Below are 22,717 nucleotides of genomic sequence, written 5' to 3' on the forward strand. Positions count from 1 at the left end.
TAAATTAAGTATTCATGACTTAATTCAATATTGCCAACGACCAAAAAAAAAAAAAAACCCACAAAATAACAAAATTAGAGCCCCAGTCTGGTATTAGAATCTTCTGCGTCCATTGATGGTCTTACGTTTTGCATCATATTTTTACATACAAATGTGTTTTGTTTCTCTTGATTCTTTGTCTCTGTCTTTACCTAGTTGTTTCCTCTATTTATCCAGAATGATTTTTTTTACACTACCTTCCCTGACTTCAGATGAGCAAACCATACTTAGGTCTTCAGAAGTGGGAAGATCATTTCATACTAGAGTAAATAGACCAGCAAACAGAATGAATGTTAATGTATTTTTTTGTTTATTTGTTTGAGGATGGGGGAAGTATAGCAAACTTCAAAACATTGAAGATATTTAGGTAACAGGCTTTAAGAGCCTGTATGGCACATTCAAGTAAATTCTAGACAGTCAGATTGATTCCTGACCCTACCCATGGCAGTTAATAGTAACTAACATTTATTAAGCACATACATGATGTGTTTTATATTTATCCACTCATTTAAGTCTCGCAAAGTAATGAGATATGCACTGACGTTGTCCCAATTTTATGGATGAGACAACTGAGATACAGATAAGTCATTTGCCCAAAGTCACGTATCTGTGAAGAGCCTCAATTTAAATTATGGTAGTCTGTTTTCAGAGACTAAACTAGTAAGTACTCTGTTGCTTCCCTGCTTGTGGTTCTAAATGTACTTTCCTGCCTTGTTTATGGTTGGCTGAGTAGCTGGATGGGCCTGAGCTTCAACATGAAGGCGCTCTGTTTCCCTAGGAGAGTAGGCAGCAACCGACACAGCTGTAGCACTGGGACCAGAATCTAGCCTCCCAATCTTAGAGCAGTGTTTCTATGATATATGGGCAATAGAACATTTCAGCAAAAAATGGCTTAAATTGGTCTATTGGTAAGATTAATTTGGCAATGATACTTGGCATGTTTTAGAGTGGAAAGCATCTAGAGGCAGAGAGATCAGTTAAGGTTTTGTGTGTTTTTCACTTTTCCTGGCATGATTATAAGGGAGCCTGATTGGTAAGAGGGGAAATTGGCCGTGAAGCAGTGCAGTGGAAATTTGAAGTAGGACACATTCTGTTGCCTAATGGATTTATTACTTTAGCACTTTTAGGCCTCATATTTTTCTCATCTACAAGATGGGGGCAATTGGATAATATAATCTCTTAGGATTCAAGTCTAATTCTAATATACTATGATATTTCTGATCTGTTGATTGAAAAATAAATAGTAAAAATGTAGGGGTCATGTTCTGGATGATGGTTTGAGGGTTACTGATTTCAAAGTGATTGTTGGAACTTTGCCAAAGGATGACCTATACAAGACTGAATAGATCTGAGTGGTAAATATTTTTATGTGAATGTTCTGCAAGCATCACAAGTTCAGTATGTTCAAGACTGAATTCATGTTTCCCACAAAATACGCTTTTTCTCTCTGATTTCTCTATCTTGGTTAATGGCATTACCATTCTTTTGCCACTCAAGGAAGACAGAGAGAGTTGTATTTGCTCTCCACATTTACCTTTATCCACTTGGTATATAGATTCCATTGGTTTTACCTCGTTTCTCACCCCACCCCCAACCTTCCTCCTCTTTACTGACACTCCTACTGCTTTACTTGGGACAGTCATAAACTGTGTCATACCTGGACTCCCTGAGTGGAGCTTACCCTCTTCTGATACTGCCCTTTTTTTGATGCAGAAACCTGATCAGACTTTCTTATTAGCCTTAGAATAAAGTTCTTAGCACAAAAACGTTATCATGGCATTCAAGACCTTTCCTGAAGAAGCCCTTGCTATGCTGCATGTTCATTTACTCCCCCTTGTTCTCTACATTCTAGTCATATGAGACTACTTAGTATCTTATTGCTGTCTTATTTTATATTTCTTTGCTTTTGCTCTGCCTTGAATCTCCTTTCCCTGCTTTGCTAACTCCTGCTCTTGCTGCAAAATCACATTCACTGTAGTACCTTCACTGCTTCCTGGTGTCTTTCCCCTCCAAAGTGGCTCAGTCCTTTGTGTAGCCACAATACAGGTGTCTCTTTTCTGATACTTTTTCACAATTCTGTAAACATTTGCTTCAATACATTTCCTTTACAGTGAACTCCTTGATAGAAGGGATTATATCTTAACTTTGGACTGGACCTCTTAGCACAGTACTTGATGTATGTGCAGTCTGGTAACTGTTTAGCTCAATCATCCTTTCCACACATCTATTAACACCTCTCAGAACAAATGATCAGAAGTGGTGCACTAGATGTTTTACCTTACTTGTTAGTCTGATGATCACCATCCTAAATTTTATCCTGAATGTGTAAGTGGAAGCTCTTGAGAACTGGTTGGCTTTATTAGTAGCTTGTTGTAAACCTCTTAGCTTTTTTAGTTTGCTTATAAATATTCTTAAAGATTACATTTTGAAAATCAGCATTGAAATTTTTGGCGCTTAAATGTTTTTGGAAGGAAAGAATGTGGTCTGACTGAAATGAATCTGAACATTTCCCCCCTTATGACTCTTCCCTCTACCCCCATGGTCTGCTTATAGTGTGAATGAAACAGAAGAAGAACACATTAATGTAATGTAACCAAAATACTCATGTTACATGTAGCTTTGGATTGGTCATGTCATCTGCAGAAAAATGCAAGTAGGGACATTTATTTCATTTTGAGCTTTAGAGGGAAGGGATCGGCCTTTATTAGAAAGATCTATTTCAGCAGGTATACATACAGAAGAAAAATTACTTATTTGCAATCTTGATCTCTATTAACGTGTTGAAATTCATCACTAGTCAGCCCTTTTGTTCTCTTTACATTGAAATCTTAAATAGTGTTTGTTTTAAATGCTATACTACATTTTTCTATTAAAAAAGCAACATTCATAGGTGAAAAGTATAATTACCTAATGGCAGGTCATTAGCTCAGAACTTTGAGCTTAGCAAATTTCACTGTCTTCTACCAAGCAATTGAATTTCTCAAATGATGACTATTTCAGCAGGTATCTTTAATGAATAAAAATTACAGGTAAGAACATTTTTTTCTTTTCAAAAGTGTTAATGATGTATTAGAGTTATATTAAAATTTGTTAATCTTAATGTGTGCTTCTGTAGTTATAAAAATGTAGTATACATTTTAATGCTGAATTTATAATGAAATTCTATGTAGTGTGCTTTTCTAATTTTTTTTCAGATTTGTTATTCTAAATTTTTTCGTAAGTTATTACAATTCTGTCCCTTCAACAGAATACCAGTATGGTTAAAGCCACAAAACAAGATTGTGAACATAAGCCTTTTATTGCTCGTTATTTCAATAATTAATTTTGTTCTCATCTACCAGTTTCTTAGCCAGTAAAATGAATACTAATAAAAACCTGTCACCAACCTCCCTTGCAGGAGATATTAAGAAAATTCAGTTTCCCCAATTGAAATACCAGCAGTAATAGTAACACATGCTTGATAGCTTTCATTTTAGTTGATGCGTAAAATCAATTTATTAGAATAGTGATATGTGAAAATGATTAGCATGGTAATGTTTCTTCAGTAAGAATTTAAGGTCGGTCTTTGATGACATTTTCAACGGTAAGCTGAAAAGGAAAATTCTTTTATAAAATATTTTTAAACTATTTTGTGACCAGTTTGTTTCACAGTTTTCATACTGTTTTAAAATTATTAAATGCTTATAAATGATAATCAGTTGTAATACACGGTTATTTCAAAACTTCTTTAATCCAGTATCTACGTTTTGTTTCTTCTGACTAATTTTCCATGTTTTCTTAGAACTTTATACATGTTATTCTTAAAACTGTTACTTTCCGGTGTAAATTATTAAAGCAATAAAGTTGTACTTTACACTTAATATTATTTCATCTTTATGACTATTGTTTACATTTAAATATCTGAGAGAATTACAAAATCTTTAACCTCAAAAATGATATGCATTTGTGCATTTTGTCAGTTTTTTGTGCAAATTTTATTCATTTAGTTGTCTAGCAAAATTAGTCAAAAATTATTGTAAACACTACCAATATAGTGCTTCTAAAAAAAAGGACATGTTCTATTTTAACTTGTTTGCAATTTGACATACTAAATAAAATGTACGTAAGTAATTTTACACAGTTATATTGTTAATATCCAGAAAAATATTAGCATTTGTAGACCTAATCTTTTAATGTGCCCTGAGAGAATGGATAAAGAGGGCTTTTTGCTAAGCCCATAATTCACTGAGTAACCATGAGGTGAGCTCTTAGGATGGTTGACATTTCTATCCTAGATGTCTTCATTTTTGTCCATCAAATTTAAGTCGGTATAGTTGTTCCTTATATTAAATATATTAGTCCTTCAGTGTAGTTACTAAGCCTTCATTAAGTTATGAATCACTAAACCATTTATTAATGACATTGCAGATCAGGTAGACACTCTACATATGCAGATTAAAATTGTTTAATATACAATATTAGTGAATAATATTTAGTTATCAACAGTTTCTAAAACAAACATCCTTTGAAAAAGCTAGCTTTTATGTTAAATTGATATATTTAAAAGTATTTTATAGATGGCATATGCCTTTGTGAATGTTATAATAAGTTATAATTAGTATATTTTTAGAAATCGAAGTTTAAAAATTTATAGCTAATATTTGAGCTATGGTTATGAAGGTTTTTAAGAGAATGTACTCTTCAAAATTCTAAATTATTTCTGTAATTTTTCCACCTCTAGAGTAAGTGAATTGTAGTGTATATTGATACAATATTACTATTTTGAATTTTACAATAGATAAAATATATATTTTCTCTCACTTTTGGAGCCCTAGAGTAGTAAATACTGGTGCATATTAAATATATTAAGCATATAATCTGCTTTTATTTTTTAAAGGGTAATTCTTTTTTGAAACTGTCTTACCAATGTGTTACTTCTTTTTTTAAAAAAATTGTATGTAACATAGAGAACATTTCTTAAGTGCTCTTGTTTTTAGGGAAGGAAATTACATCTGTATTAATCTGTATTAATTTATTTAGAACATGTATTGAATCTACTGTTTATTCTCATGCGTTCTATTTTTCCCTTAAAATATTTGCAGAAGTCATTTACTATTATAGTGTAAAATGTATATTAGTTTAGATTTATATTTAAATTATTTTAAGCATGTAAAAAGAACTGTTTCATATTTTTCCACTGTAAACATAAAATAAAATACTCAATACTTGTTTTGTTTTCAAGATTGAAAAATGAAGCTGCCACTAAGGAACAAGAACCTGTGTCTGAGGTAAATTTTGTAATATTTCGTACCTCTTAAAAGTTTGTACATTTGAAAATATTGTTGGTGTGATTTTTAAAACAGTTCAGTGTGCATATATCACTAAAAATTATTGGCATGTTATCAGAAAGAAAAAAATTGTAATTTTGTTTTAATTATTTTAAAAATATCTAACCATAATTATGTAAAATTGTAAAGTGTTTTATTTTGACAAAAATATCATATATTTCACTTGCTTATTATTTAGTTCAACTAGTTAGTAATGGAGATAAATTTATTACTTAAAAATCCTGAAATCATTAAAGCATCAAACATCTGACACACTGGGAAATTAATCTTTCTAGAAAATTTTATTTTCTGGGGCTCTTCACAAAGATTTAAATAATTTTTAAAATGGAAATATTTTGAATATGTATTTAATATGGTTTAGCTATCCTAAACAGACACTTTGAATATAACACTCAAGGTCTAACGAATGAGTATAGAAATAATTTTGCTTAAGTACTTGCTTTCTTGATGTCAGGTTAAAAATATTGCTTAATACTACCTGTCTCTTTCTAAGTATGATGAAATGAGACAGGTCCAGCATTTATCTTTTGAATAGCATTTCTACCTTGTACAGTGAATAAGTGAAACTGAGAGAGGAGTATAGCCTTCTCCCGAGTGGCTTTCTGTTATCCCGCAGAAAGTTTTCCTTTGACAGATTTTGAATTACAAGTAAGTGTCTTTAACAGACATAGGATTTCTTAGTTAACTGTTTGTTGTTGGGTGAGTTTTGGTGTTTGTGGGCTTTGAGGAATTGGTACATTTCATCTGAGATACTGAATTTGTATGTGTAGAGTTGTTTGTAGTATTACCTTACTCTTTTAATGTCTGTGGGTTCTACAATGAGTCCTCTCTTTCATTCCTTATATTGATAGTTTGTGTGTTCTTTTTTGTTTCTAATGTTGTCATATATTTTACTTTTACTTAGGTTATAAAGACAGAATACAGTGTTACCATTTTTGTTTTTAATAGTCATTTTTAGAGCAGTTAAATACTTAAGACATTTTATATTCAACTTCATTTTCACCATTTCTAGTGTTTTTCATTTCTTTTTGTACCTCTCAGATTCCGTCGAGTATCATATTCCTTTTGCCTAAACAACTTACTTTGAAATATCTCATGTTGCAGATCTACTAGTAATTACTTCTTGCATGCTTTTTCCTTCAAAAAAAAATCTCTATTTTTCATTTTTGAAAGTTGTTTTTGGTGAGTACAGAATTCTGGGTTGACTTTTCTTTCACCCGTTTAAAGAAATTGTCTTTTGGCTTACATATTTTCTGACACGATGTCTTACTGTAATTTTTATCTTTGTTTCTGTTTATGTATGTAATGTGTCAGTTTTCTTTGGTTGCCCTCAAGTTTTTGTCTTTGTCTTTAGTCTTTATCAGTTTGAATATGATGTGTCTAAGTCTGTTTGTTCATTTGTTTATTTATATGTTTATCTATGTTTATTTGTATATTTATTTTTGACATTCATTCTGATTGGTATTCTTACTTGCCTCGTGTCTTCTACTTCTGGGCTTCCAATTTCACATATGTTTTACCATTTGATGTTATTCCCTGTTCTTAGATGGCCTGTTCTAGTCTCCTCACTCCCTCCTCCCCCCGCAGTCTTTTGAGTTTCAGTTTGGGTAAACCCTATCTATTGGCCTATTTACTGACTGATTGTGTCAGGTTTATTGGTGAACCCATCAAAACATCTTTTAATCTCTGTCATTGTGCTTCTTTTTCTACCAAAGCATTTAACATATTAATCATAGTCATTTAAAATTTTCTGTCTGATAGTTCTAACAGCTGGGTTATAACTAAGTGGTTCTGCTGATTATTTTATCCCCTGACAATGTATTTCCCCCCATTCCTGCTTTTTCTGTGTATGTTTGATTGAAAGCAAGTCATTATATGTGGGACTGTGATCAACAGTATTAATAGCTGAAAATGGACATACCTTTTCTCATGTTAGGCTATTAGTGTGGGATTTGGGTCCACATAGTAGTGAGTTGATTTGGGTTTTGGTTTTTCTATCACTGTGGTTACCCTTTATATACCACCAGGTTCAGTTCCTGTACTGTTTCCTTGTGTGTAGGATAGGAGTTGTATTGCTGGAGGTTTTTGTGTGTGTGTGTGTGTCCTTGCTCAACACTCAGTTTTAGTCTTTCCTTGTGAGACTGAACCACAGAGGTTGTCTCTCTCTCTCTCTGCACACTTGCCTTTCTTCTAGCAGTACTGCTGTTGCTTGTTATTTGATGTTTGCTAGCCTAGTGGTAGGCGATGGGAATTGTGGTGATGTTCTCTGTTGTTCTGAGGCTCTTAAGCTGGCTCTGTGTCTGTGGGTCTTGAGAATAGAAATGTTTTCTTCTGTCACCCAGCCACAGTTGGTCGTTATACACTGGGGGCAGCAGGCTTTGCCTGTCTTTTTTCCAAATATGTAAAGGCATGGACATGAAGAAAATTTGTGAATTCATCATTTCATAACATTGCCCATTGATTCTTTCTTGATGCAGTCATTCTTGAATAAATCATCAAACTCTTACTTTCCTTTGATTGCTTTGTTTCATCTGTGTCAAGTAAAACCAGCCTTTTCATACATAAACCAACTTTCTTAAGTTTATTTTTTGTTTAAAGAAAAAAGGCTTATGCTAAAAATTTAGCAAGCCATAAGCAGAGTTAAGAGAAGCCATATTGAATGCAAAGCCACACAAAACAATCTTGGCCTGGGCTATTTCAAGTATAAATGTGGTGTGGATAGTCCCTTGAATAGATACAGGTGTTTGTTTTAAGAACACATGTGATATGGTGGATAGCTTGAATTAATCTTCAAGAGTTTGATCAGATGCATTGTAGTAAAATCAATGTTATCATACCCCAATAATATTTTCCTATTACCACTTTTTCATTTGTATGGTTTTACATTTCCTCCTTCAAACTTAATTCCTTTCATATACTGGATTGTATTTGGAATTCATATTAATATAGTCTGCTTCTAAAACAGCCTCTGGTCTTCTACTATGTATATTCGATACACTGCAACATTCTATTGCTTTTGTTTGCTAACTATATATAAATATAGATAGATACATGCACCATGACTCTTCCCCTTCGGTCTCGGCTAGAGTAGTTGCATTGTAACTAAATAGGGAGGTGAGAGAGAGGAAGTATGTGCAGATGCCTTTCTCTTTCTTTGCTTCCTCGCTTGGCCATTAGGGGACACTTGATAACATGTTCCAGGAATCTTTGTGTTGGGAACAAAGATTAATAAAATTATTTCCCTATCCCCAAAGTGGCCAAAATCTAGTAGGACAACTAGATGAAAGAATTGTAATCCAATAAGATAACTACCATATTCCAAGCTTATCAGGTATGGTAGATACACACAGGAGTCCCCTTAGGGTGACTTTATGGTGTTTTCCTCTCTTTTTAAAGATTCTTTTCTCAGTTCAAACATATACACCATATGCAAAATAGAGGATCCCTGTGATTTCATTAATGAAATGTGAAACTAACTCTAGTTTTTATTCCTATAATACTATTTGGGCCATCCATAAAGAATACCTAAGGTTTTTATTTTTGTTTTTTGTTATATTTTCTTTGCTTTTTGCTTTGTAACTTTTTCAGATCTTGAGGATTTCAGACCTTGTAGAATTACTTTTTGTCAAAATAAAAGTTAAAAAATTTGTGCAGATAGTTTATCATAAAAGTAGTGATTCATCTCCCTCACCCTTTTTCACCCAACTCTTTAGAGGCAGCCATTTTCAACTCTTTTAGCTGTTTGATCTAATATTTATCTCCATGTTTCTAAATAATATAACCATATTTTATTAATTTGTCTTTTTTTGACACTATGACTGACTGGTATAGTATTAAAATTTACTTCTCTAGACCACCATGCCTACTTTCCTCTTTCTTCCCAGCATCCAAGCCAGGGCCAGAATTAGAGTGAGGCAAATGAGGTCTCACCTCTGGCAGGAAATTTAAGGGGGCTTCAAAAAATTCAGTAATCAGATAAATATTTTCATTTAATATTTATAAAAATCAAAATTAATGCAGAGTAATCTGTGATGAACATAATTTCAAAATTTTAATTAAAGACAGTCTCCAGCCCTACTCTTGTATAATCCTGAGAGTCATACACATGGGGGACACAAGCACAACTAGCTGAGTCTCTCACTTGCTGTTTTTTTCTAATGATCCTTTTTAGTCATGAAGAAAGGTGACAAGTTGTTTTCATTGTTTGTAGTTTCAATCCATAGTCTTGCTAAGTAAAAGAGAAAGTTTTATTTAATTATGCATACATGCTTATGTGATTTTTATAATATTATTAAGAGCACCAAGTTATGTAATACAAATTTTATTTATTAATATATTTGACCTTTCACAAATGAAATTTGACGAAATGCCAAAATTTCCTGAAAAAGTTTTTTCTTACCAGGGAACTTTATACTGTCTTCACTTAAAAGAGTTATAATTTACTGTTACTCACTTACTTATGCAAAATATATTTTTCACTACTTGTTTTTCACTACATTGGTCTAAAAACCTGGTATGTAGTTTTCTGCTGTTTTTAATTACTGATTTTCATTTTTTTATACAAATATTGATTTACACCTCTGTTAAATATAATTTATATGAATTAAGTTAATTCACATAAAGTCATACTATAATAACAAAGTATATTTAACTGAATATATTAATTTAAAATATATATATTTAAAATTTATACTAAAATTCTTAAAAATAAATATGAAATTTAAACAGTCAAGTAGTCCATTGTTTAGAAGAAGAAGAAAAATACATGCAGAAATTGATCAGAATTGTAGGAGACAGAAACAAGTTTGTGTAGAAAAAAAATTCCAGCTACTTAAAATGAAATCTCTAACATTGACACTATTAGAATAGAATTACTATGAAATGTAGAGATAAAGAATTTTCTTTGAATTGTGAGATAAAGATAAGAAAATGAAACATTAGAAATTTCAGAAGCTATTGTGTACGTGTGCAAGAAAATAAGAAGATGCTATTTGAACTAAATTTTTAATTCCTCATCAGGGACACCTATTTGTAATAAAGTAAAAATGGTTTCAATAGAGTGTGGGCCTTTGCCAAGATAAGGTGCAGATTTTAGATGTGTTTCAAAGGCTGGACAAAGATTTTCAAAAGATGGATCTTTTAAGAAATAGTCTAGTGGTGAATTGATTCATTGTGACTGGCTCATTTATTCCAAAGAATCCTTGTCTTTGTTTTGTTTCCTGTGCATTCTTTTTAGCAAAAATACAAGAGTCATTATTTTGCAACTCAAAATTTGTTTCAAAGATTGGAAAACTTTGAACAGAATTTGTGATCATGAAAATCTCATTTCATCATGATGCTTTTTTAAAATGAAAGTTTTTTTTTAAATGTATGTTCAAACTGATAGTTTAATAGATGATGCTTTACAGAATGTGACAAAAAATGTGTGAGTGATTTTACATATTGTATATTTTGTGCAAAAATAATTTATCTCTCAAAGGATCACAAGAAAGTACTGAAAGTCCAGATGCTGGAATGTTTCTAAGTTCAGCTGAACTAAAGACATTATAATCATATAGCTCATCATTAAAAATACTGTTTTATTTGTCTCGTATAATTCAAAACAAATTTCTAATGTTCTTAGCAAATCATGTTAAATCCGAAATACTATTGAGAATAAAGGAAGCACAATACTTTTCCTTGCTTTTTGATTATAAACCAGTTATAGTACATCATGCATGAATGTGTATGATTACTAGGTATGTTTACATTAAGAATGATGTCATTGCAAGAGTAGAAAGTTTTCACTTAATTGAAACAAAAGGGAAAGTGGATCATTATATTTCAATAAAGTTGTTATTTTAAAAAAAGACTAGATAGATATGGTTTAGCTTATGAGATTACTAATAAGTTAGAAAGAGATAATATTTATGTAAAAAAAATTATCCAAATCAGAATATGATAATGGAGTAGATATGGCAGATGTATACAAGAGTGTAGAAGCCAATATTTCTCCCCCAAAATAATTATGCCAAATTTGTGCTTTGCTCAGCTCATAACCATAAGTTAATGTAAAAAATGCTGCATCTGTGAATTCAAATATCTTTTTTAGTAGTGTACAAAGGATGCATATTTGGGAGTGAGATAATTCAGTGAGCAGATGGAGTATTCTTGTCAATTCTAAAACAACACTAAAATCACATGTAGATACCTGACGGGCATCAAGATTAAATGCAATCAAGACACTGCACACAAAATAAAGATGTTTATCAGATATGAAAAGATACAATATCAAAAGTCAAAATACATTATGCTGAGTTTAAAAGCATCTTGGTACAAATATATTACAGTCTTTTACACAAATTATATGGGATGATATTTTGAACAAAGTGGCAAAAGTTTGATAAAGCTTTACAATCAGAAAACATGACCTTATATAAAGCTGCATGTGTAATAAAAATCCTATTCCTTTGCGTACCACAAATGAGAGAAAATAATTTTGAAGGTGTGTTCAATAAATGTAAAATTTGAGCAAGAGATATGAATATTCTTACTGAATTTGAAAATAAGTGAAAAAGAAAAGATAATGGAAATGCATGAATCCACTGAGAGTATTGATATTTATGGGAAAAGTGCTTATCAAATAGATATTAAGGTCATAAATGCCCTAACTTCATATTTGACATAGATATATGAAAAATTAAATGAAATGTCTTCAGATTTTTAAATGAGAAAAGTTATTTCCTATAAATTACATCTGATTTACAAAAATCAGCTAGTGACTCAGTTCTTAAATATTCTGACAATGTAAGTTCCAGAGAAATTTCATGTGGAATAGTTAAAAGCAACATACAGAATCAATAAATTGTGATACAATATGAACATTATGTTTTGGTCTTCTAAAACTGATTAGCAAAATGGTATTCAGAATTTTAAAACAATATCAGCCACAGTAGCATCCTGGAAAAGAAGTTTCAGTAAGCTAAAGTTAATATTACATTATTTAAAATTCTCACTTGGACAAGAAAAATTGGCAAACATGGTAATATACTTATTTGAAAACAAGAAAAGAATTAGATTTTCTAAGTATTATTGATGTGCTTGCTTCCATTAATACCAGTAAAGTAAAATGATAATGAATTCTGGTTTTGGTGGGCATAAAATGTTTAATCTTAAACTACTGTTGTAAGTTTAATATATCTGCTTTTCAATTTTTCAACATTTTTCAAGTACTTTAATGTTCTGGGAGAAAACATTTTAAAATATACAGAGAGGACGATTCTAGGAAGATGGCATAGTAGGAAGCACCATGAATCTGTCTCCCCACCTAGACAACAATTACACTGGCAAAATCTCACTGATACAACTCTTTTGGAGTACTAAGTCTGTTGAAGGATTGCAACTTCCAGATGAAGACTTGGAGGGTAAATTGCTTTTAATTTCAGTTAATTTGAGCACTTAGCACTGTAGCAGCCATGTGACAGGCATCTGTGCCCATGTTCCTGGAGCAGTATGCACACAACTTATGGGAGCCAGGGTGAGCAAAAAAAGACCTTGTCCTCCAGATATTGGGTATCTGTGCTCTTCTCGTTGATTGCTGTTTCTTATCAGAGTTGCAGACAAAGAAGTGGACATAATGCAGACGTTATTGCTGCACCTTCCCCCATTGTTGCAAGCCCCTCCCCCTCCAGCACAAGTGACTTTCAGGGGATTTAAAGGGACAGCCCTTTTTCTTCCTCATTTTTCACTTTTTCCCCTTTCAGGAGCCAGACATTAAAGACTAGCACATTCAAAAACAACTATATATGTGGGTAAAATTAGTGATTGCACATGCCCAGGGAAAGTTACAGAAAAGACATGAGAAGACCTTAAGTTTATACCTCAAGCTGATCTGGGAACAGAGACAGCCTACAACAATAAAAATAAAAAATAAAATAAAAATAAACAAAGCCAGCAAATGCTGGGGAAGGGAGAGAATCTGATTCCCACAGAGTTACTGCATTATTAGATCCAAATGTCTAGTGTTCAACAAATAATCAGAAGGCATACAAAGAAACCGGCAAGGATAGCCTTTTAAAAGAAAAAAATCAACAGAAACTATTCCTGAAAAAAAAGACATAATGGCAGATATATTAGACAGAGACTTTAAAACAACTGTCCTAAAGATGTCCAGAGAGCAAAATGAGTATGTGGAGAAAGTCAAGGAAACAGTATGTGAACAAAATGGAAACATAAATAAGAGGAAAGAAAACCTACAAAGAGACCAGAAAGAAAGTCTGGAAATGAAATATGCAATAACTGAAAATGAAAAATTCGGTAGAGGGATTCAAAGGCAAGTTTGAGCAGACAGAAGAAAGAATCTGCAAACTTGAAGATAAGACAGTGGAAATTATTGAGTTTGAGGAACAGGAAAAAAAAAAAAAAACCCAGATGAAAGAAAAGTGAACAAAGCCTAAGGGAACTGTAGGAGACCATTAAGCAAACCAACATACATATCATGAGAGTCCCAAAAGAAGAAGAGAGAAAGGGGCAGAGAGAATAATTGAAGAAATAATGACTGCAGACTTCCCCAATTTGATAAAATACATGAATATAAACTTTCAGAAAGCACAAAGAACTCCAAGTAAGATTAACTCAGAGACCCATGCTGAGACATTTTGTAATCAAACTTTCATTAGATAAAGAGACTCTTGAAAGCAGCAAGAGAGAAGTGAATTATCACATACAAGGGATTCTTAATAAAATTATCCACATTTTCTCATCAGAGAAATCTCATCAGAAGAGGTTTCTCATCAGAAATTTCTCATCAGAAACTTTGGAGGCCAACAGGCAGTGGATCAATATATTTAAAGAGCTAAAAAAAAAATAAAATAAAATCAAGAATCCTATTTCCAGCACTAGTGTCCTTCAAAAATTAGAGAGAAATTAAGAATTCTTCATATAAACAAAACTGAAAGAGTTTGTGACCACTAGATCTGCCCTGCAAGAAATGCTCAAGGGGGTCCTGAATGGTGAAATGAAAGGACACCACATGGTAACTCAAAGCTCTCTGGCAAAGTAAAGATCTCAGTAAAGGTAAGTTCATGGGCAATTATGAAAGCTAGTATTTTGTAACAGTGGTTTATAGCTGTGCTTTTTGTTTTCTACATGAGTTAAAAGATGAATAATTTAAAGGAAAAAAAACCAATTATTAGTGTAAAAGCTAGTATTACTGTGACTTTGGTTTGTAACTCCAAATCTCATTTCCTACGTAAGTTAGGAGGCTGATGCATTTAGAATAATTATTAGTTTATGTTTGGGTACACAGTGAATAAAGATATAACTTTATGACATCAAGAACCAAAATGGGTTATATATGAACAGACTTTTTGTATGTTATTGAAGTTAGCTGGTATATATCCAAATTAGAGAGTTGTAACATTAGGATGTTAAATGTAATCCTCATGGTAGCCATAAAGGAAATAGTTACAGCGTATACACTAAGGGAAATGAGAAAGGAATCGAAACATTTCACTCCAAAAAAATCATTACAGAAAAGAAGTCAGTAATGTAGGAAATGAGAGCCAAAAACATGACATATAGTACAATGACAGAAATAAGTCCCTTATCAGTAGTTAATTTAAATGTAAATGGATTAAGCTTCCCAGTCAAAAGACAGAGCTAAGCAGAATGGATAAAAACACATGATCCAACTACATGCTGTCTACAAGAGACTCACTTGAAATTCAGAGAGACAAGCTGAAAGTGAAGGGACAAAAATAGTATAAAGTCCATGCAGATAGTAACCGAAAGAGAACATGGATGGCTTTACTAATATCAGACAAAATAGACTTTCAATCAAGAAAGCTTACAAGAGAAAAAGGCATTATATATTAATAAAAATGTAATACAGCAAGAAGATATAACGATTAAAAAGTTATACTACTCATGACAGACTGCCAAAATAAATGAAGCAAAAACTGAGGGAATTAAAGGGAAAACTAGACCGTTCTATAGTAACAGCTGGAGGCTTCAGTACCCTATTCACAATAGTTGATAGAACAATCAGACATAAGTAAGGACCTGGAGGACTTAAACCTACTAGATTTTGCACACATACACAGAACACTCTACCCAGCAAGAACAAAATACACATTCTCCCAAGTGTAGTTGGGACATTTTCCACGATAGACCATATAGTAAGCCACAAACTAAGTCTCAGTTGATTTTAAAAGACAGATGGCATACAAAGTATCTTCCCTGATCACATCAGGTTGAAATTAGAAATTAATAATAAAAGGAAAACTGAAAAATTCACCAGATTGTGGAAATTAAACAACATACTTTAAAACAACCAATGGATCAAAGAAGAAATCACATGAGAAATTAGAAAATACTTAGATAAGAGTGAAAACAAAAACACAACATACCAAAACTTACAGAATGCAATGAAAGTGATGCTAAAGGGGAAATATATGGCTGTAAATGCTTACATTAAAAAATAAGATGTCTCGAAGCAACAACCTAACTGTACAACTTAAGGAACTTGAAAAAGAAGAACAAACTAAACCCAAAGCTGGCAGAAGGACTGAAATAAGATTAGTACAGAAATAAATGAAATAGAGACTAGAAAAGCAACTGAGAAAACACATGAAGAGAAAAGTTGGTTCATTGCAAAGATCAACAAAATTAACGAAGGTTTAGCCAGAAGGACTTAAAAAGAGAGAAGGCTTAAATTACTAAAATCATAAAAGAAAACTGGAAAATTACAACCAATTCTATAGAAATAAAAGGGATCATAAGAGAGTATTATGAACAGCTGTATGCCAACAAACTGGATAACCTACACGAAATGGACAAATTGCTCTTGCTACGAAGACTAAATCATGAAGAAATAGAAAATCTGAATAGTCCTGTAACTAGGAAGGAGACTGAATCAGTGATAAAAAAATCTCTGAATGAAGAAAAGCCCTTGACCTGATGACTTCTCCAGTGCATTCTACCAAACATCTAAATAAGAACTAATACCATTTCTTTCAAACTCTTCCAAAAATTGAAGAGGAAGAAATACTTCCTAACTCATTCTGTGAGGCCAGCATTACCCTGATACCAAAGTCAGACAAAAAACACTACAAGAAAATAAAACTACAGACCAGTATCCCTTAAGATCATTGATGAAAAAACCCTCGACAGAATATTAGCAAACAGAATCCATCAGCATATTAAATGGATTATTTACCATCTACAAATTGGATTCATTCCTGGAATCCCAGGATGGTTCCAAATATGAAAATTGATTAGTATAATAATACACATCAAGGAAAGGAAGCAATAAAAACCACATTATCAGCTCAATTGATGCAGAAAATGCATTTGACAAAATTTAACACCCTCGCAAGATAAAAATGCTCAACAATCTAGAAGTAGAAGGAAACTACTCCAACCTAATCAAAGCCACATATGAAAAACCCACAGCCAACGTCATATTCAATGGTTAAAGACCAAAAGAATTTCCTCTAAGATCATGACAGGGATGCCTACTTTCACTACTTCTTTTCAACATGGTACTGAAAGTTCTAGCCAGAGCAGTTAGTCAAGAAAAAGAGATAAAAAGCATCCAAATTGGACAGGAAATAAAATTATCTCTGTTAGTAGATGATATTTCATATGTTGAAAACCTCAGAGATTCCACACAAAAACCCTATTAGGACTAAAATTAATTCAGCAAAGTAGCAGGATACAAAAATGAACACACAAAAATCAGTCGCACTTCTATACACAAATAATGAACAATCTGAGAAGGAAATTACAAAAACAAAACAATTTACAATAGCAACAAAAGAAGAAAATACTTAGGAATTAACTTAATTAAGGAGGCAAAAGACTCCTATAATGAAACTATAAAACCTTGCTGAAATAAATTAGAGAAGACAAATAAATGGAAAGAGATTCCATCTTCATAGATTGAAAGACTTAATATTGTTAAAATGCCATTACTACCCAAAGCAATCTACAGGTTTTTATTGCAATCCCTACAAAGAAATCACAAGAATCCCAAAGATTTTTTTTTTGTAGAAACAGAAAAACTCATCCTAAAGTATATATGGAATCTCAGAGGAATTCAAATGGCCAAAGTAGTTTTGAAAACTGCAGGACTAATTGCATATAATAAAGAGCCCAGAAATAAACCCTTGTCTATAGGTTCAAGTGATTTTTACAATGGTGCCAAGACAATGGGGAAAGAAGTCTTTTCAATAAATGATGCTAGGAAAACTGGATATCCACGTGAAAAATAATTGACTTGGATTTTTTACCTAGCACTGTATAGAAACATTAACTCAAAACTAATGAACGACTTACAATGTAAGACCCAAAATGATAAAACTTCTTAGAATAAAACATAGGACAAAAACTTCACGGCATTGAAATTAAAAGTGATTTCTTGGTTATTATACCAAAGGCACAGATAATTTAAAAATAGACAAATTGCACAAATTAAAATTTTTGTACATTAAATACACTATCCAGAGAATAAAAAGGCAACCCATAGAATGGGGTGAAATATTTGTAAATCATATATCTGGTAAGAGATTAATATCCAGAATATATCGAGAATTCCTAAAACTCAACAACAAAAAATAAACAATTCAAAATAGATAAAGGACTTGAACAGACGTTTCACCAAAGAAAATGTTTGAATGGCCAATAAACACATGAAAAGATGTGCAACATCACTAATCATTAGAGAAATGCAATTTGAAATTGCAGTGGGATACCGCCTCACACCCATGAGGATGGCTACCATCAAAAGCAAAACAAAACAAAATGAATGTTGGCAATGATGTGGAGAAATTGGAAAACTTGTGTACTATTGATGGAATGTAAAATTGTACAGCAATGTGGCAGTCCTCAAACAAATTATGTGATCCAGCAATTCCACTTTTGGGTTTACCGAAAAGAATTGAAAGCAGAGAATCAAAGAGATATTTGTACACCAATTTTCGTAGCAGCATTATTCACAATAGCTAAAACTTGGAAGTAAACCAAGTGTCCATCAATAGATGAACGGACAAGCAAAATGTGGCACATACATACCATGGAATATTCAGCTGTAAGAAGGAAGGGGATTCTACAATATGGATGAACTTTGAGGACATTTTGCTAATGAAGTAAGCCAGTCAACAAGAAGACAAATATTGTATGATTTCACTCATATCTGGTACTTAGAGCAATCAAAATCAAAAGAGAGAGTATAGTGGTGGTTGCCAGAGGCTGGGGGGGAGGGAAGAATGGGGAGTTATTGTTTAATGTGTGTAGAATTTCAGTTTTACAGGATGAAAAAATATGGAGATGGATGGTGGTGATGGTTGCATAACAATCTGAATGTCTTTAATGCCACTGTATTGTACATTTTAAAAATGATTAAGATGGTAAATTTTATGTTGTATGTATTTTACCTCGGGTTCCAATTTGGCTTGGCAAAGCACTGATTTTCTAAACTTAATTGCTTATTTGGGTTGCCATATGTTTAATTTTGAATCGCTCTGTAATTTTTTTATTTGTTCTTTAATTCTTTTATCTTCATAGTTTTTGTTCTTGTTTAATGGATGTAATAACATCTCATATCTCAAGGGATATTAAATATATATTAATTATATATATATACACATATGTATATATTTCTTTTGTTCCCAGCAATGACTCTGATGTCTCCTAGCCTCTTTCTTTATTCTCTTGTTTATTTTGATCTCTGATTTAAAGAAGGTATTCAGTTGTGTGGTGATCCTTGGCTGTCCCTACATATTAAAAAGTGAAGCTTTAAAAAAGTTTATTGAAAACTCTGTGTTTGGACAGGGACAGGGCTACCTTACATGTCCATACAGTTCGTACACTGCAACACTCTAGAGGGGACAACCTTGGTACTCTCAAAATTTATTGATGTTTACTATACTAGAAATTAAATATATGAAACTTAAAAATATTGTTACTTAAAATACATAAATATTTTTCTGAGAAATAACTATTTGTCAAAACAAAATACATTTAGTTAGGAGAATGAAACTGTTTTACACTTTTGCATATATCTTAAATGTCCAGTTAAATAGAAGAAAATGATTTTCGTGTTTCTGCATTCAGTCTGTTGTGATATCTTATTTTGGTTGAAATATATGAAGAATACCCAGCTTCATCCAGTACTTTAAAAATCTATTCAGTTAATTGTGATTTTTTTCTTGTCTTATATGACATCAAAAGTAGACAAGTGGAAGTTTTCTTAAAGGTTTGTTGCAATGTGGAATCTGACTCCTTATCACTGAACTTTTTGTACTTTGTTAGATTAAAATCGATTGGTCTGTCTTACACTTTGATTGGATCTTTTACCCATGCATGATTTTATAACATCATGCGTTAGTCATTTGGAATATATTGGTTCACTGTTTACATAGATCTTCCAAGTGATGACATGTTTCATTATATAACATCAAGCAATCACATGCATTAATATTAGCATTAACCTCATGAATAGTGGCTGTAAGTTTTCCTAAAATTTAATTTCTCCTTGAGTTTTATTACTGGCAACAAATACTGTCAGTTGTTTCCTTTGATGTGAAAATCTCACTTTGTCAATTTTGAAGAAAATGTCTTCTAAATACTAAAGTATAAATATTCATAGTTTGACAGTTATTCTGTAAAATAAAAATGATGTTCCATGAAAAAACTGGCTAAGTTCTGCTTGCAACTCAATCACAGACCCAGGTGTTTTCAGTGTGCAGTAGCAGTGCTGTATGTATATTTGCTATTTCATTATGCAGACTTAAAAAGACGTGCACTCAAGGGTTGATACTCAATAAAATTAATTTTACTGCTGGTGTGTGCCAGTGGGGAATACAATGATTGCCGGTACAATTTTGGTTTGATGTCAGTGCCTTGATTTGTGTTAAGATTCCAGTATTTTTACTCACCACTGCTTTAGTACCAATCATTTTAACCTCACATACCTCCTGGAAGTGTCTTGGAGGCCACATGTGTGTGTGAACCACACTTGGAGAACTGCTGATGTGGATTATATTGTGAAGGTTGCCTCCTGGATTAGTGTGCTCTATGACCTGCACAGTCTGCATGACAATTGTTTAGATTCAACACAGGAAAATCAGATGCTGAACTGACTGTTCTGTGGTGGGGAGGATGCTCTCAAAGCCTTTGAGGCTGATAATTTCATCCAAAGAGGCATCTTCTAGTTTCCAGCTGGGGGTGGTGTGGTGAAGAGTGGTTTCTCTGGCTGCTAGCATCTGGAAACCAGGCAGGGAGATATATGTGAGTTCCTTTATTCAGTTTATGGACTTTTACTAAATTTTTCTGTTTTCTTTCAGTACCTCATGCCTGCCCTTTGCCATTCCTGGTGTTCACAAGTCTAGACTGTCTCCAGTTCAGAGAGTTAACCTTTGGGCTAAGCGGTAGAGGAAAGGATAGGTACCTGTTGTATGAGTTGGGGAAAGAACATTTAGATTTCTCAGCAGTACTCATGCTTCATTTTTGCCTTTTAAGTTTTGGATATTGTACTGAATTGCTCCAAATACCAGATCTCTTATGTTCTCTGGGCAAATTGATTCTCTTCTCTTTGCACTCCCCTGCTCAGACATTTCATTGTGACTTCCTCCACAGTGTAAAGTCAATTTCCATTTCCCCAGCCACTTTGCACCTAAAAATTTGTTGAAATCTCTTTGACAGTTAGTATGCTTTGATGTTTCCTTGGTATTTATCACTGAAAATGTTTTATTTCTTTACCTGCATTTTAGCATTTTAGCAGAGTTTTTGGAGAGTGAGGAAATAAATGTACATGATCAATACACCACAATCAATTTCACAGGCTTGAGTCAGTCACCATAGCGACTACGAGCTGAACCTAGACTTGAAACTTCACCACTTATTGTTATTGATGTTGCCTTGGGTTTTCTGCTTAACCCACGCAGTCTTTATTCTCCTTTGTAAAAATGGAGTTTATAATATCTAATATGAGGATTAAATGAGGTACTGAATCTAAAGTTCTTAACATACCACCTCATGCATCATATATGCTCAATAACTGGTAATTGTTATAAACTGCTGGGCAGACCTCTGGCCTACTGAGGTTTTATTGTATTCTTTCCTCCTCATTAAACATGTGAAATAAGCAGAGTATTTCATTTGTCTTTCATTTAATGTTACTTGGTTTGACAATGGAAGGGTTACCATGACTCCAAATATAAAATAAAAATTTTAGAAATGTTTTATCTAAGTATCTGTATTTAATGTGTGTATAAAATACTGCAGATGAAACTTATTCAAATTCAAGGTGTCTTTTACTAGTTTCTAATCAAGTCTTTGTAATTATGGCCCATATTTGAAAGAATTTAAGAGAAGCAGGTGTTCTTATAACTGGATAACCGTTTCATGTCCTTGATTCAGAAACTTTTGGCACACTGAAATATCTTACCGGTTTTTTAAAAAGCAATTTTTGAAATTCTGCTTTTAATTATGAAAATTATTCTAATACATACTTCAAATTGAGAAATTGTTTTTCTATTTCTTTAGTATATTAGATCACACACTTAAGTTCTTTTTATCTAGAAAGTTTAGTATAATAAAAGTCGTTTACTTTAAGTTTGGTTAAATTTACATGAAAGAAAAATATGATTAATCATTTCAGGAAATTCCAAGACCTAATATGGCTGAAGGAGAAACAGAAACATCAAATTCTGAAAGGTAAACATAAGGAAAAACTGAATCTCTTGAAATTCATGTAAATGATACTTGAGCTGTGTCATATTTCAGTTAATTGGCAAAGGGCTATCTAACTTTTGTTTATGGTGTTGCTTTTGTTTAGTAATGGCTTTTAATTAAAATCAAATTTTGAAATTTTAATACAACAAAAATATACTGCAGATCCTTAGTTTTGAAATCTTTTAAACATGTAGAGTACATTTGATCAGTTATTAAATTTTTTAAAAGTCTTACAAGTGAATAAAATGTTAACAGATTTTAATTGCCTCTATTAAATGAAAATAGTTACAAGATGCTACAGGTTACAAGATGGTGACAATTATTGCAGATAGGTAATTTAAAAATTTTATTTTTAAGTATTTTCAATAAGCTATAAAGCTATGTCTGTGGTGGGATCTCAACATAGAAGTTTCAAAATTCAGGGATTGCTTTTTTAAAAAATTTAACGCTCAAGTAGACCACTACAGAACACAAGATACTTCACAATCCTTTTTTGGCAAAAGAGAATCCAACATTCTAATTAGAACTCTATTCCAAGTAAAGATGATTTTGCCTTTTAGTAATTTCCGCATTTCTAACTTTATGCTGTGTATTTTATGATAAATTGTTTGTTAACCTGATGAGATTAATTAATC

General features: G+C 32.4%; 1 protein-coding gene across 6 annotated transcripts in view; it reads left to right on the plus strand.

Annotated features, from left to right (window-relative positions):
- The window catches only part of ZNF280D (zinc finger protein 280D), a 146,507-nt gene that overhangs the window by 119,116 nt on the left and 4,674 nt on the right, over positions 1 to 22,717 (plus strand). For 5 of the 6 annotated variants that reach the window (XM_031452672.2, XM_031452669.2, XM_064485566.1 and 2 more), the window contains 2 exons: positions 5,261 to 5,306; positions 22,009 to 22,064. In XM_031452672.2, coding sequence (XP_031308532.1) covers positions 5,261 to 5,306; positions 22,009 to 22,064 — 102 coding nt within the window. Of the gene's footprint in view, positions 1 to 5,260; positions 5,307 to 19,577; positions 19,603 to 22,008; positions 22,065 to 22,717 lie in introns of all 6 variants that reach the window. The other variant, XR_010380846.1, reaches the window with a different exon arrangement.

This window comes from Camelus dromedarius, chromosome 5 (genome assembly GCF_036321535.1).
Source record: "Camelus dromedarius isolate mCamDro1 chromosome 5, mCamDro1.pat, whole genome shotgun sequence".
Lineage (NCBI taxonomy): Eukaryota > Metazoa > Chordata > Mammalia > Artiodactyla > Camelidae > Camelus > Camelus dromedarius.